Source organism: Acomys russatus, chromosome 17 (genome assembly GCF_903995435.1).
Source record: "Acomys russatus chromosome 17, mAcoRus1.1, whole genome shotgun sequence".
In the NCBI taxonomy this organism is placed as follows: domain Eukaryota; kingdom Metazoa; phylum Chordata; class Mammalia; order Rodentia; family Muridae; genus Acomys; species Acomys russatus.
In genome coordinates, this window is record NC_067153.1 from 40049227 (window position 1) to 40064232 (window position 15006).

Genomic DNA, 15006 nt, shown 5'->3' on the forward strand with positions numbered 1-15006 from the left:
CCTTATGCTTTAGGAAAAAATATGAGCCATTTTGAGAAACCTAGGCAGCTCTTGGGAGGCTATCACCCATCTGACTCAAGGGACAACCCTGCCATTCTCAGCACTCAGACCAGGTCATTCTCTGGGTGTGCTTCCTTTCCCCTGTGATCCAGTCGTGTAGCTGCCCTTGCTAGGCTCCACTGCTCTCTTCTCTCTGAAGATGGAAACAGCTCATCATCGTGATACGTGGCATTACACCTCAACGCTGACCTTTTTAGTGGCAAAAATATGTCCAGGTAGTTAGCTGTGACAGAACTTGGCTCCCAAGCCTTGTAACAATTAAGTGGCATGGCCAAGAAAAAGCAGAACATGGCACTAGTCAGCTGTCCTTAGGAAATATCTAAGGAACTACTGATTCTTTCTGTCCTAGGTCAAATTAACAGCAGCAGCCAAAATAAAACAGCAAAACACAGGCTCAGGAAAAATTAGCAGCCACTCACTTTCAATAACAGGAATTTATGTTGTTACACTTTCATTTTTCAAAAATAATTTATTTTTATTTTATGTGATTGGAGTTTTGTCTGCATGTGTGTCTGTGTGAAGGTGTCAGTTGCAGTTACAGACAGTTGTGAGCTGCCATGTGGGTGCTGGGAATTGAGCCCGGTCCTCCGGAAGAGCAGCAAGTGCTCTTAACCACCGAGCCATCTCTCCAGCCCCTATACTTTCATTTTTATGATGGTGATTTGGGAGGATGAAAACAGCTGAAGGAGCTCATCAGGGGTAGGGAAACAGTGCTCCACAGCATACTTTAGATGCTGGCCTTGACACTACTGAGTGATACAGGAACTGAAAACAAAGCTCTGGGTAGCACCTGCTTTTACACATACTGTTTCATTTACTTTTAACACTCAAGTTAGAGATTACTACTGCATTCTTAGATAGACATTTCAAGGTCAAAAAAGAGGTTACATGAATTTCCTAAGGTCCTAAGTAACTAGGATTTGATCCTGGGTTCCTTAAAAATCCCATTTTGTTTTATGCTGCATTTAAATGAGCCACATGAAAATCTATATTATCCACACTGACTTGAGACAATGCAGAAGTGGAGGGTAGCACTAACACATCCTGAACAGGAGAAATAAGGATGACAGTGAGGAGTGGGAGGCAATAATGTGTCAGGAAAAAGAGCATGCCATGACATTGAGACCCACACAGAATCTTGTGGGGACCTTGTACAGTGAGTACATAGGTTCACACTGCATCCAGGGCAGCTGAATCACACCTTGGGTGTGCAGTGTTTTCTAGGTTTCCCAGAGGACTTCTAATGGGGTTGCAGGGTTAAGAAAATCATGCTATAAAGATGGTGGATGTTTGCTCTTCTAGTGAAACCAAGAATGTTACTGACATGCTCACTGAGGTTGGTGTGTGAAGAGGGTGGCCACCTTACAAGAACTTCCTCAGTCCAAGCTAACAGCTGCATGCAGCTTGTGTGTCTGTGTGACAACCTGTAATGCTAATAATGTCCGGGGCAGGTAAGGTGACAGGAAGAGGTGTCCAGACTTATGGGTGACAACAATGGTTTACTTAAAGTTCTCTCATAACATCTTTACAGTTTACCCTAAACCCTAATGACTAGTAACACCTCTGGTAGATTACATTTTTTTGTTTGTTTGTTTTTTCAAGACAGGGTTTCTCTGTATAGCCTTGGCTGTCCTGGACGTGCTGTATAGACCAGGCTGGCCTCAGACTCACAGAGATCCACCTGCTTCTGCTTCCCAAGTGCTGGGATTAAAGGCGTGCGCCACCACACCCAGCTTGGATTACATTATTTTAATTAAATCTATAGAAAGATATCAGAGACTTACCCCAAACATCTGCCGAAGGTCGGGATCCCGGAAGCGGAAGGGGATATTAGAGACATGTAGTCGCTTGGGGGTGGATTTACTCTCTGAGTTTTCACTACTTTGTGTCTGTGACTGTTGTCCATCTGTCTGTGCTCCGCCTTCTGTCTGCTAAAGAGGGAAATAAACACAATGAACAATAAAAATCTGTAATTGTTTCCTAAGAATGACGTGAAATACAGTTTTCCTCTACTACTGTTGTTTCAAACAGCAGATGTGTAAGCAAAGACTTGTAACTATCCTTTAGAAGAAGAAAAAGTCCAAGGTGTCACTGATGCTCAAAATGCTTCTAGTCTACAAACAAAATTTGGGTCTTTTGATTATTTTTAGTACATTAGCAAAATGGGAGCACAGGCACAGAACCCTCTGTGGTTTGATGAAGCCCCGAGAAGATGTAAAAATAGCCCTCTTTTCTCAGGCTCTGAGTAGAGCCTTCTATTTTTGAGACCTCTGTTTTGAAAACAAAGCAACCTTTGTGCTTGGCTGTAGAGGTCACTGCCTCTTTAGCTATGCCATCTCAGACTCTCAAGGAACCCAAGAAGGCAGTGCTCTAGCATTCTGTTCATTTTATTGGTTTCTGTCAAAAGTACTGTAAGGATACGACTTATGAAGGTGGGAACCTAGTGATGACAGTTTACTTGCCCAAAAGCTGAAGCAGCTTTTGGTTTTTTGAGACAGGGTTTCTCTGAATAGCCTGGCTGTCCTGGACTTGCTTTGTAGACCAGGCTGGCCTCAAATTCGCAGCGATCCACCTGCCTCTGCCTCCCGAGTGCTGGGAGTAAAGGTGTGCGCCACCGCGCCCGGCCTTGAGGCGCCTTCTTATCCTGAATTCATCTTTATTCTCACTTCCTTTTGATTCAGTTCCAGGTGACCCTGGTATTAGGGAACGCTCAACCTGGTACCCTAAAGGCAGATACATTTCCACTCTAAGGCTTTATGGGACCCTGGCTACTAGAGAACACACTGATCTGCCTGTTTCCATGGTGACTGAGCATGAGCATCCTTTCTTTTACATCTTATTGTGTCTTTGTGAGCTTATGCAGAGGGTGGGGTATAAACCATCTCATCAGCTCCAGGGAGTAAACAGCTTTAATCAAACATACCAGATACACATCTGATCTAATTTTTCCCACATGAACTTCTCAAAGTTCCTATGTTGAGAAACAATATTTTATAGGCAAATTCCTTGTGGTTGTCATCTGGTAATTTAGCCTTACATTTTTACCATTTGGTATACAGTGCTTGCCAAACCTGATAATTTGAGTTAATTAAAACAACATTCTTTTAAAAAGAAGTGAAGTGTACTCTTCTTATCTTAATTGAGACAGAATTGATTCCAGTAGATTCTTCTGGGTGACATACAAGAAGCTCCCTTTGGCCTAGTGTTTAGGCTAAAGATACTGTGAATCAGAGGCACTTTTTTTGGGCTCAGATGTTAGCAACCACCTTGAAAGGATAATCAAGAATAAACTTTTAAAGATTCACTTTTTACATGTTTAATATAAAGCTGTCAGCTTTGTACTTCATTTTATCAGTCTTGAAGATGCATTAAGTGTACAGTGCTTACATGATGTAAAGATAGCACAAAGGGAAGGGCTATAGAACCATACTTTGAAAAAGTGTAATGTTTTCAGCCGCCAATGGGAGCGCAATGCAGACAAAAAACAAACAAACAAACCCCAAACTCCATTCAAAGATGAAACAGCATCACAGGCACTAGCATACAGCCAGAGCAAGAAGCATCAACTGCAATGAAAGCTTATTTAAACACCTTCCCATTTCCCCCTTCTATCTCATAGCTGGATCACACAGAGCTCTCTTCAATCCTTAAAAGCATCAGATTTAACCTTCCGAAGCCAATGTGCCACACAAAGTTAAAAGATTGGTTTTTATAAACTTTAAGTCAGTTTTACATATGACTTACATATGCTACCCATGTAGCCTGTCATGGTGCATGCACACTGGCAGGATAAATGGGGAAGAAGGATTACTTCAGAGGCTGCTGATGGAGGCTCTTAGCTGTTGTTCTTGAGGGTTCCTTTCTGTCTTAAAGACTAAACTTAAGAAGGTTATAAGCCACAGTGGCTGACTTTCCAGTCTGCAGTGAACACTTATTAACTCTAGGAAGACCTGGTAGGTGGAAAACCTGACAGTTATTTTTAAAAATTTTAAGTCCATTAAGGCAATTCAAAATGAAGACCTTCTGGGAAGGCTGTGGTGGTGGTGGTGGTGGTGGTGGTGGTGGTGCAGGTTTTTAATCCCAGCACTCAGGAGGCAGAGGCAGGCAGATCTCTGAGTCTGAGGTCAGCCTGGTCTAGAGAGTGAGTTCCAGAGGGCTACACAGAGAGATCTCAGAAGACCCAAAATAATAAACAAGCAACAAACAAACAAACAAACAGGAGATTTAACATCAACAAAAAATGCACAAATAAGGGCTGGAGAGATGGCTCAGTGGTTAAGAGCACTTGCTGCTCTTGCAGAAGATGTGGGTTTGGTTCCCAGCACCGACATGATGGCTCTCAACCCTCTGTAAACTCCAGTTCCAGGCTGTCTTCTGGCCTCTGCAAGTCAGGTGGATAGACTTAAATTCATGCAGCTGCACTCAAGACACTGACATCATAAGCACAGGGCTGTGTGGACTTTCATTAGAAAGTACACCCACATAGCTATGAAAGCAGAGTAAGAAGCAGGACCCATTCCAGTCAGTCCTAGCCAAAGGCATCACTGTGCAAACTGGCACAGCCACTTTCCCTTCCATAAAGTATCCCACTGCATAAACACACACAATTTATCTGTGTCACTGCCTGCTAACAACGTTCCTATGAGCATTCACATCTTTTGGTGCAGGTGGACCAATACATGTGCACACTCAGCCCCGTCCAGAGTGGCTGTGCCATGGTTGACTTGCACCGGCTGGGCATGTGCACACTCAGCCCCATCCAGAGTGGCTGTGCCATGGTTGACTTGCACCAGCTGGGCATGGGCTCTAGGTACTTGCAATACAGTTGTTGGAGCTATTTTGGTAGAAGACAAGGAACATCAGAGCTTTTTACATGTTTTTTGGTGGCTGCTAGTCATCCCATGCAAATCTTTTATGACTGGGATGTTTGGCTTTGTTTATGGTTGTAGGTGTTCTTTATAAAACAAGTAATGACATAAATACATGCGCTGCAGATCATGATTCTGAAGATTATTTTACTCACTTGTGTATGCTGTGTGTGGTGCTGCATTTGGCTGTCAGTTCTCGCCACTTGCCTTCAGGCAGTGAGGACTCCTGCCTCCTATGAAAGCGCTCAGACTGTCTTCCCTGTCTTTGTGTTGCTTGTTTTTCTCCTCCCCTCTCCACTTAGGATTTTACTGAAAAACAGAAACTCCCTACAGGATAACTGCAACTACTTCCTGAATGCACATTGTATGTTAGACCTGACACATGTTTACTGGATGTCAGACATTAGCTAAGTATGTTAATGTAAAATTTCACTAGCCCTACACAGTAGGTAGTTAACATTATTTTAGGGTATGTAGACATGCAACACCCATCCGTCCATCCATACCTGTCTGTATGTGAGTCATGTGCACGGAAGTAGCTGTATATGCAGGTAGGTGCCTGCTGAGGCCAGAGTGTCAGAGGGTTGTGAGCTGCCATGTAGGTGGGTGCTGGGAACTAAACCAGGGTTCTCTGGAAGAGCAGCCAGTGCTCTTCACCAATGAGCATCTCTCCAGCCCCACAGGGCACATACTTTTAGGTACTGTTTCTTTAAAGCTCCTAGGCCCTGGAGGCAGGCATTATTATTAGCCTGGAAGAGAGGTCAGCAGGTGGCTGAGGTCACTCCCTAAGTGCAGAGCAGGCACTCAGTGATGGACTCACTGTCACCCCACCCTCTCATTCCCCCAGGAGAGGAGACCTGTACATGCCATACTCTCACTCCTAAGGCCTAACCATGGAGGAGCAAGTATTCTCCTGAGCTGAGATGGCATGGGTTAAGGGAACAAAAAGCTAAGTATAGGAAAGCTTTTAAAGCGAATGACTCACTGTGAAGAGTGGACCTTACACTACTCTAAGGAAAATCTAACAGCAGTGCCTCTTTTTCTTTTCAATCCACAGCTGCCGAGCAACTTTTTCCAAGCATCTCTCAAGACTATCTTTGCTTTCTGTGGACATTCTGACAAAGTACTCACTAGGGAGGGCATAAAGCAGCTAGTGTCTGTTTGCTCAGTATTCACAGGAAGGACCAACAGCAAATTTCAGATGCAATCAATGAGGGACCCCATGCCTCCAACAGTATCTCAAGTGAAGTTAGTAACTTCCAACTGCACGGAGTGCAGGCTTCTTACAGCTTATAGCAGACTAAAGGCATTTTATTATTGCACATGTTTTGTGTGTACACTTGTGGGTATGCATATGACACACTGCTTATGTGAAGAAGAGGTCATCTTTCAGGAGTCAGTCCCCTCCTTTCACCAGAGGCTCCTGGGAACTGAACTCAGGCCACTAGGTTTGCATGGCAATGCCTTTATCCACTGAGCTATCTTGCTGGCCCTCAAGCATGTTTTAAAGCCTAAAAACCTCATTCCAGGAAAGAGAACAGGAGGAAAAAAAGAGATTTGTTTTGTTGTTGTTGTTTGTAATGACCTTCCTTCTCCTCCCTGCCCCTCAACATCACATGGTCTTGCTCTATTGCCCTGGCTGGCCTTAAATTCCTGGGCCCAAGGGGTCTTCTGCCTCAGCATTCAGGCACTAGAACAACAGGCCCAGGCTCCACAATGGCCTCAAACCTATGGCGGTTCTGGGCCATGAACTCATGTATGCTTTGAAAAACTTTTTAATAGAAAGAACAATTTATTGAGTATATGGCAACTAAACATGTTCTGGGCAGTAACTCAATACTGCCCACTATGTGCTACATTTATAAATAAATTGAGACTAGCATTTTATTCTTCTTTTTTAAATATTATTTTTAAAGTGGATGAAGCATCTTCTCTTATCTCTCTGAGGATATAAATATTTTTAGGCAGCTTTGAGAGGTCCATATTTTCTGTACACCTCAATTTCCTTTTTGTCTTGGCTGGCTTTCTTTCTCCCAGGTGTCTATCGGGGTTGGGCTGGGGCAGGATGGCTGTAATTCGCTCTGGGCTGTTAGGTGAAGTTTGTTCTCTCTGCTTCTAGAAAAGAGTAGTCTTCCTATAATCTGCTGACACTAACACCTGAAACATACACAGTTAGCCTTTATGTATTTAGAAGTTACCTGAGATTAGTGGCAGGTAGTTAATAAAATGTTACAAAAATTTAAGTACAAACAAATAAATCACTTTCATTTATTTGTGTATGGGGAGCTTGGCAGGCACAGATGTGAAGTCAGAGGGCAACTTTCAGGAGTTGGTTCTCTCTTCTCCCATCTTCTGAGTCTGGTAAGGCTTGGTAACAAGCACATTTATGTGCTGAGACATCTTCCTGGTATGATGCAAGTACTTATTTTAATGAAGGCATCCAAATATGGCAACAATAGTCTATGCTTATTATTCTCAGCCACTGTAAAATATTTTAGGAAATGCAGCTTTAACCCTGTGTTGCTCAGACGGAGACAAACATCACTGTAGCCCTTTGCTATGCGTGCACGGGAGAGGCCTGAAAAGATAAGCAGGAGACAGAAGCGAGTGCCAGCCCCCAGCAGGGCCTTAGAGCCTAGAGCTAGTTCCCTTACTCGCTGAAAACTGTTACAATGTTTGTGGCCAAGGAGACACAACTAACTAATTAGTGTCCAGATAAAGGACTCTGGAGAGCCAGCCACCTTCTCTTGCCCCATACCACCTGCTTTGAAAACTGCACTATAGCAATTTAAGATGGTGACACTGCAGGGAGGCTGGGGACAGGTGCATGGGAAGAACTTGTACTTCTGGGACTGTAGTGTAAATTTAAAATTATTTAAAAATCAAGTTTCAAAGGAAAAAAAAAAGAATGTTGGGATGCATGATTTTAACACACTAGACCTTTAAAACATAAAGAATAATTGGTTTAATGACTATATACACTCGGTTTATATTCAAAATATGGCTGGAACTCTTGCAAGAAAGTCAGAAATAGCTGAGAAGTCTATTCATTTCCAATTAGAAACTGTTTTTGGTTTTGAGAGGCAGGGTTTCTCTGTGTGTAGCCTTGGTTGTCCTGGAACCTGCTATGTAGACCAGGCTGGCCTTGAACTTAGAGATCTACCTGCTAGGGTTAAAGGTGTTCGCCACCAGGCCTGGCTCCAATTAGAAACATTTTAAGCTGTGAATCTCATGATTTCACACACAGAGCTTCAGTCACAACTGGCATCAACTCCTGTAGCATTCCCCTGGAAGATCTCACAGCTTTATGAAGAGAAGCACACATAGTTCCTGGACTATGTTTTCACTGGGCAGAGGGGTTAGAGGGTTTTCTAGCTGCTGGAGAGGCACTGCCCAGTAGCTACCATGAGAACTGCTCACTCAGTTCTTTAGAGGGGTTTTCCAAAGTCTAATCTTAAACTCCTGGGCTCAAGCAGTCCTCCTGCCTCAGCCACCCAAGTAGTTGCCACCACCCTGGCTGAAATTAGGTAATTCACCCTGGCTGAAATTAGGTAATTATCATCCATTTCCATTTGGGTAGATTCACGGTGATTCAAAATCTGCAGAAAAAAAGAAACTTCTTTACGCCACCCGCCCCAGCCCCCAGGTTTCTCTGTGTAGCCCTGACTGTCTTGGACTCCCTTTGTAGACCAGGCTGGCTTTGAATTCACAGTGATCCACCTGCCTCTGCCTGCCTAAGTGCTGGGATTAAAGGTGTGTGCCACCACACCTGGCTTGCTTTAACTTTTAAAAATCATATTTCAAACTCTTATTATTCAAATCCAATTTTGCGTTAAGATTGTACTATATTTAAATGTAAAGAGTGTATGTAGTGTGATGTGATTGAGCAGTAAGTGTGTGCTGTGTGCATGTGGTGAGAGGACAACTGAGGTACCATCTCTCTCCTGCTTTACAAGGGTTCCATGATTAGACTATCAGGCTTACACAGCAAGCACCATCTCAGCTCTGTGATGAATTTAATGCAATGTAAAACCAGTTGGAAAGATCACAGCCTTTAAACAGAGGTAAATGATACACACCATCCACTTACCTGTTTACTCCTTTTTTTTCTTTTTAGGGTGTCTTTGGAAAATACTGTTTAATCAGAATGGATTTTTCCCCCCAAGACAGGGTTTCTCTGTGTAGCCTTTGCTGTGCTGGACTCACTTTGTAGACCAGGCTGGCCTCAAACTCACAGCGATCCACCTGCCTCTGCCTCCCAAGTGCTGGGATTAAAAGGCATGTGCCACCACGCCTGGCAAATCAGAATGGATTTTAGGACACAAAATAATCATGGCTGATTAACTTGCATTTATACCTCAGTGTCTTAGGGTTACTATTGCTGTAATGAAACACTATAACCAAAGCCACTTGAAGAGCAAAGGGTTTATTTTACTCAGAGTTCCATACAATACAGTGGTTATTAACCTTCCTAATGCTGTGACCCCTTAATATAATTCCTCATGTGGGGGTGATTCCCCAACTATAAAATGACCTCATTGCTACTTCTTACCTATAATTTTGCTACTGTTACGAGTTGTAATGTAAATATCTGATATGCAGGTGGCCTTAGGTGACCCCTAAAGGGGTCACAACCCTCAGGTTGAGAGCCGCTGTAGTGAGGGCAGGAACCTGGAGGCAGGAGCTGATGCATAGGCCGGGGAGGGTGCTGCTTACTGGCTCGCTCAGTCTGCTTTGTTATAGACCCAGGACCACCAGCCCAGGCGTGGCTCCACTACAATGGGCTGCGTCCTTCCATATCAATCACTAATCTAAAAATGCCCTACAGGCTTGCCTACAGCCCCATCTTACAGAGGCAGTTTCTCAACTGAGGCTCCCTCCTCTCAGATGATCCAGCTTGTATCAAGTTAACATAAAACTAGCCAGCACAGTCAGAGACTCATACACAACAAACAGCACTTTAGCCAATGTGCTGAGTGCTGCTCTGTCCCATCCCAAGGTAAGTGAGAGTAACTTCTCCCTGAATCCAAAACACCCCCAAGAAGGGAACTATTGCCTATGTTGCTGGGAAAGCATTAGTTATAATGTTTCTCAGCCAATCCACGGTGATAAAGCTCTTAAAGTCCCTAAATATTCATTATAATTTTATCACCCTTGCTGTGAGATGTGGAAGAAGTATGGGTTGGTAAGCCACAGCATTATCGTTCCTAGTAATTTTTCACTTTGGTCTCTTTAAATGGCAAGGGCAGGCAAATGAAGAAATGATGGCATAACAGCAGTTATGGAGACAGTTCCTACAGCAATGTGCCACAATAGTATCTTGGCTCCTACATGGTTCAAGGACAACTGTTTCTATTGTCTGATTCTAGCATCATGTGCCAACTCTTGACTTGCAAACCAGGAAATGGATATCTTCTTTACCCATACTGAAACTGCCAGACTACTCTCACATCACAGCTCTGAAGGTGAAAGATACAAAAGATTATTTTTATGAATACACTGATAAAGGATGTGGGCTTAATTTATTCTTCCTACATTTTATTTCTTGAGGCAGACAGGATTCATGGATGCCTGGTAGGAGAAGGCCTCTAATGATAGATCAGGAACATGGTAGTGACAGCTATGCTGCAGGCTGAAGGTAAGAGGACCCGGCAGTGCTGCATTTTGGTTGTATTGATAGCAGGTCAGTGGTCTACAAGTGTTATCATGAAATAAGGGCAAGCCAAGTGTTAGTAAGTCATAAGAGAAAGTGGCTGCAATCCATAGAAATGGTACACAACCAAGAACCTAGAGGATGGAGGACAGTAAGATGTCTTGAGTTCCTGTCAGCTAGAGGTGTGTGCAAAGACCTGCATTCAGGAGACTTGGCTAATATATGAGGAGATGCTATGCAGCCATTTCCTCAGTGTTTCGCCTTTAACTCATCAATAACTCTGCAATACCCTTATCCATAAGAGAATCAAACTCCAAATTTACATTGCTACGTGACAGAGGCTTTACATCCAGTGCCCGCTACAGCTCAGCCTCTACCAAGCTCTACCAAGTTCACACCAAATACACTGCACTCAGAGCACCATGCTGTAAGCATGTACCAAGTTTTATCACCAACAGAAAGGCTTCAATGTATACTCTTAACTCCGATTCTTTATTTTTTTGAAACAGGGTCTAGCTGTGCAGCTCAGGATGGTCTCAAATTGGACTCTCCTGCACCTATCTCCTGAGGGCTGGGAGTGCAAGGACTGTACCACAAGCCCAGTCCCTTTCACTTTACACTACAGAGCACATAGGGCTTCTTACCCTGTGGATCTGTGTCCACTATTATTTACCACTATAGAATTATTTAAAAACAGGTAGTAATTTACATAGAGGTCACAAGCCTACTGTCTGCTAAAGTAGCATTTTCTAAAGTAAATGTAGTTAAGTTTTAGTGGTCTCCATAACACATGCAGTTATTCTGTTGTCATGCATTGTTCTGACCCACAGAGGCTGTTAAGAGAGGGAGAGAAGTATTTAACAGTCCTTTCGGTGAGCTGCACATTACCATCTTGAACAACTTATCCAAACTCGACAAGGTTTCTTGATGGTGATGAACCTCAGGGCCTCACACATACTAGGCATGAATTCAATACTGAGCTACATCCTCAGCCCTGACAAGCAGCAGTCCCTGGAAGGCTCATGGCAATGTCAAACCATGCCAATAAACTTCTCATGTTACTTGTCAAGCAACCATTTACTGGACAACCAAGTAACTTGTGTAGCTCTTTCACTTCTGCATGATTTGTAACATTATTTGTAAGTGATGAAAACTGTTGCTTTGTTGATGACCAGGCAGGATGCATGCATCCATCCATCTATCTAGTTTTGTTTTTCAAGACAGGGTTTCTTGCTGGGCATGGTGGCACATGTCTTTAATCCCAGCACTTGGGAGGTAGAGGCAGGTGGATCTTTGTGAGTTCGAGGCCAGCCTGGTCTACTAAGTGAGTCTGGGACAGGCAATGCTACACAGAGAAACCCTGTCTCGAAAAACCAAACCAAACCAAACCAAACCAAACAAAAAAACCCAAAACAAACAAACCAACCAACCAAAAGAAAACAACAACAAAAACCCCAACCCCTCCCCCCAAAAAAAGAAAGAAAAAAAGAAAAGAAAAGAAGGGGGGGGGTTTCTCTGTGTAGTCCTGACTGTCCTGGAACTAGCTCTGCAGACCACAGCAGCCTCAAACTCACGGAAACCTGCCTCTGGAGTGCTGGGACTAAAGGTGTGTGCTACCACTGTACATTTTGCTATATTGCATTTAGCCCCTCCACTCTATTTGCTAATATCAGCACGGATCCCATTGGAAAACTCTTCTAAGTACAGGCAGATATTCCTAATGACAGGCACGTAGAGTGTTAGGCAATTTCATTACTGTGCAAACATCAAAGCTAGATGCAACAGCCCACTAGATACTTATGCTACAGAGGCAGTGGTTCTCAACCTTCCTAATGCTCTTACCCTTTAATACAGTTCCTCATGTGGTGACCCCCAACCATAAAATTATGTTCACTGCTACTTCATAACTATGAATCATAACGTAAATATATGGTATGCAGATGGTCTTAGGTAACCCCTATGAAAGGGTTGTGACCCACAGCTTGAGAACCTCTGATAGCAGACCATGGCCTGCAGCTCATGGTCCTGCTGCCTCCACCTCCCAAGAACTGGATAAAAATGTGTGTCACCACAGCCAGCTATTTTTAAAAACTCTTGCAGTAACACTTAGCTTTAAAAACATACATCCCATTCAGCTATACAAAACATTTCCTTTTTATCTGCAATGGTTAGCACTGCCAACTTGATACAAGCTAGAATCACCTGGGAAGGGGGTGCTGTCTTAAGCTAACTGATGTGGGAAGACCCAGCCAGCCAGGCGTGGGTGACGTCATTCCCAGGGTAGGGGCCTGAACTGTGGAAAAGTGAAGGAATTGAGCTGAGCACAAGAAGTGAGCACACATACACTCATTTCTCTCTGCTCTTGACTGTGAATATAGTGATGTGGGCGGGCTGTTTAAATTTCCTGCTTTGGCTGCTCCACAAAGACAAACTGTGACCTGGACTGTAAGTTAAAATATATCCCCTTTTCCCAAGGTGCTTTAGTCAAGGCATTTTTCCACAGAAGCAAAAAATAAATAACAATAATATACTTATTCAGTGCTTTATTTATACTTTTAAAATTTAGCTTTTTATTACATTTAAAACTTATTTGCTAAAACCTAAGGAATAGGGGCTAGAGAGTTGGCTCAGTGTTTAAAAGTACTGGCTATTTCCCCAGAGAACCTGGGTTCATTCCCAGCACCTACATGGTGGCTCACGCTGTCTACAACTTCAGTCCCAGGGGCTCTGACACCCTCCTCTGGCCACCATGGACACCAAGCACACATATGTGCACGGGCAAATGTGCAGGCAAACTTATACACATAAAATAATAAAACAAATTGAAAAAAAAAAAAAAAACTAAGAGCAGACAATGTGCATCACTGCCTAGCTTACACAGAGTCAGGGTATTGATATCCACACATCCTACCCTACTATGTCTTCAGGGGCAATTAACACACATGAAAATGCCATCTCTAATAGGATAGAGTCTTCTTCAGATCCTATGCAGGAAGTAAAAAAAAATCTTCAAGATGTCCACTCGGTAAATTACAGAAAGGGCTGGCATGGCAAGATATGCTCATGAGTGCAACAGTGGCACAAATGTTACGGGGTAACCAAATACTTTCTGATTGTATTTAAGGGCCACTCCACAGGAGGAAATGCATTGCCAGCGATTCTTGAATTCTACCCAAGAACTCACAGTTGGGGAGCTCCCAGGTCCAGGGATCAACCTACTACCATTTACTTTGCTAAACGTCCATGGTGTCATCCACCCTCTAAATTGCTATGTTGGTACTCACAAATGAGAGCAGCCCTCAGACCTCATCACAAGCTTCTTTGTGCAGTAGTCAGAAGTGAAGACACAACTGGTCAAACTCAACAGAGTGTCAGTGGAGCGCTCAGCCACAAATGGGATCTCTAGATCATATCTCCCACCCCATAGCTCAGGGACCATCAGAGAAGAGGAGGTAGGATGACTGTAAGAGCCGGAGGGTGGGGAGGGACATACTGAAATGGTGTCTTCTGTATGTGAAAGGGCTGCCACTCTCACGAACTCAGCCCCTCTGTGGTTCCCTGTATAAGGCATGTGTAAGATCAAGCCAGCTAGCATTTTAGTATGGAGCAGGGAGGGGCTCAAGAGCCTAGAATTGTGTCTGAGGAGTTACTGATAGTTGATAGCTTCTTTAAAAGTGGCCGCTGGCAGCCTGACCATGCTGTAATGGATGACTCTACATCCATGAGTATATGAACAGCACAAACTGGAGACCAGGGTGCTATAAGGGGGGAGTGTGAGTGACACAAAATTGAGAAGGAGTGAAGGGTGAGGAGTGGATCTTGGAGGAAGCTAAGAAAGAATAAGGATTGAATATGACCAAAATGCTTGTATAAAAATTTCAAAAGTTAATAAAAATATTGTGTTTTAAAAAGTACTGTTTTCTTGCTGGGTGTGGTGGTGAATCCCAGCACTTGGGAGGCAGAGGCAGGCGGATCGCTGTGAGTTCGAGGCCAGCCTGGTCTACAAAAGTGAGTCCAGGATAGCCAAGACTGTTACAAAGAAAAACCCTGTCTCAAAAAAACAAAATACAACACAACACAACAAAACAAACAAACAAAAACAAAACAAAAAAAAGCTCACTGTGTGGAACAGATCACATAGTCAGAGAAATGAAGCCTGAGGAACCAGGATGTGACGACAGGACATGGGGACTGAGACTTAGGATAGCCAAACCTTGAGAATACTTGGAGAGATGCAAGGGGGGTCTGTCCTCACCACTGCAACCCCAGAGGTCAGCAACATTATTACAAAAGACTTGAGGCTGAATAAGGTCACATAGATCTCCCCAAAGTCAAAGAATCTAGGAGTGGCCGAGTTGGCAACAGGGGAAAGGAGAGACACAATCACAGAAAACCAAAAACCAAAACCAACCAACCAACCAACCA

At 43.5% G+C, this 15006-nt stretch overlaps 1 protein-coding gene across 38 annotated transcripts in view; it reads right to left on the minus strand.

Moving 5' to 3' along the window:
• The window catches only part of Rbfox2 (RNA binding fox-1 homolog 2), a 271178-nt gene that overhangs the window by 32690 nt on the left and 223482 nt on the right, over positions 1 to 15006 (minus strand). For 26 of the 38 annotated variants that reach the window (XR_007832191.1, XM_051159879.1, XM_051159885.1 and 23 more), the window contains one exon: positions 1845 to 1991. Coding sequence is in view for 37 of the 38 variants with exons in the window: in XM_051159879.1 (XP_051015836.1) it covers positions 1845 to 1991 (147 nt within the window). In the remaining variant the exon portion in view is untranslated. The remainder of the gene's footprint in view (positions 1 to 1844; positions 1992 to 15006) is intronic. The other 12 variants (XM_051159880.1, XM_051159887.1, XM_051159859.1 and 9 more) reach the window with 1 other exon arrangement.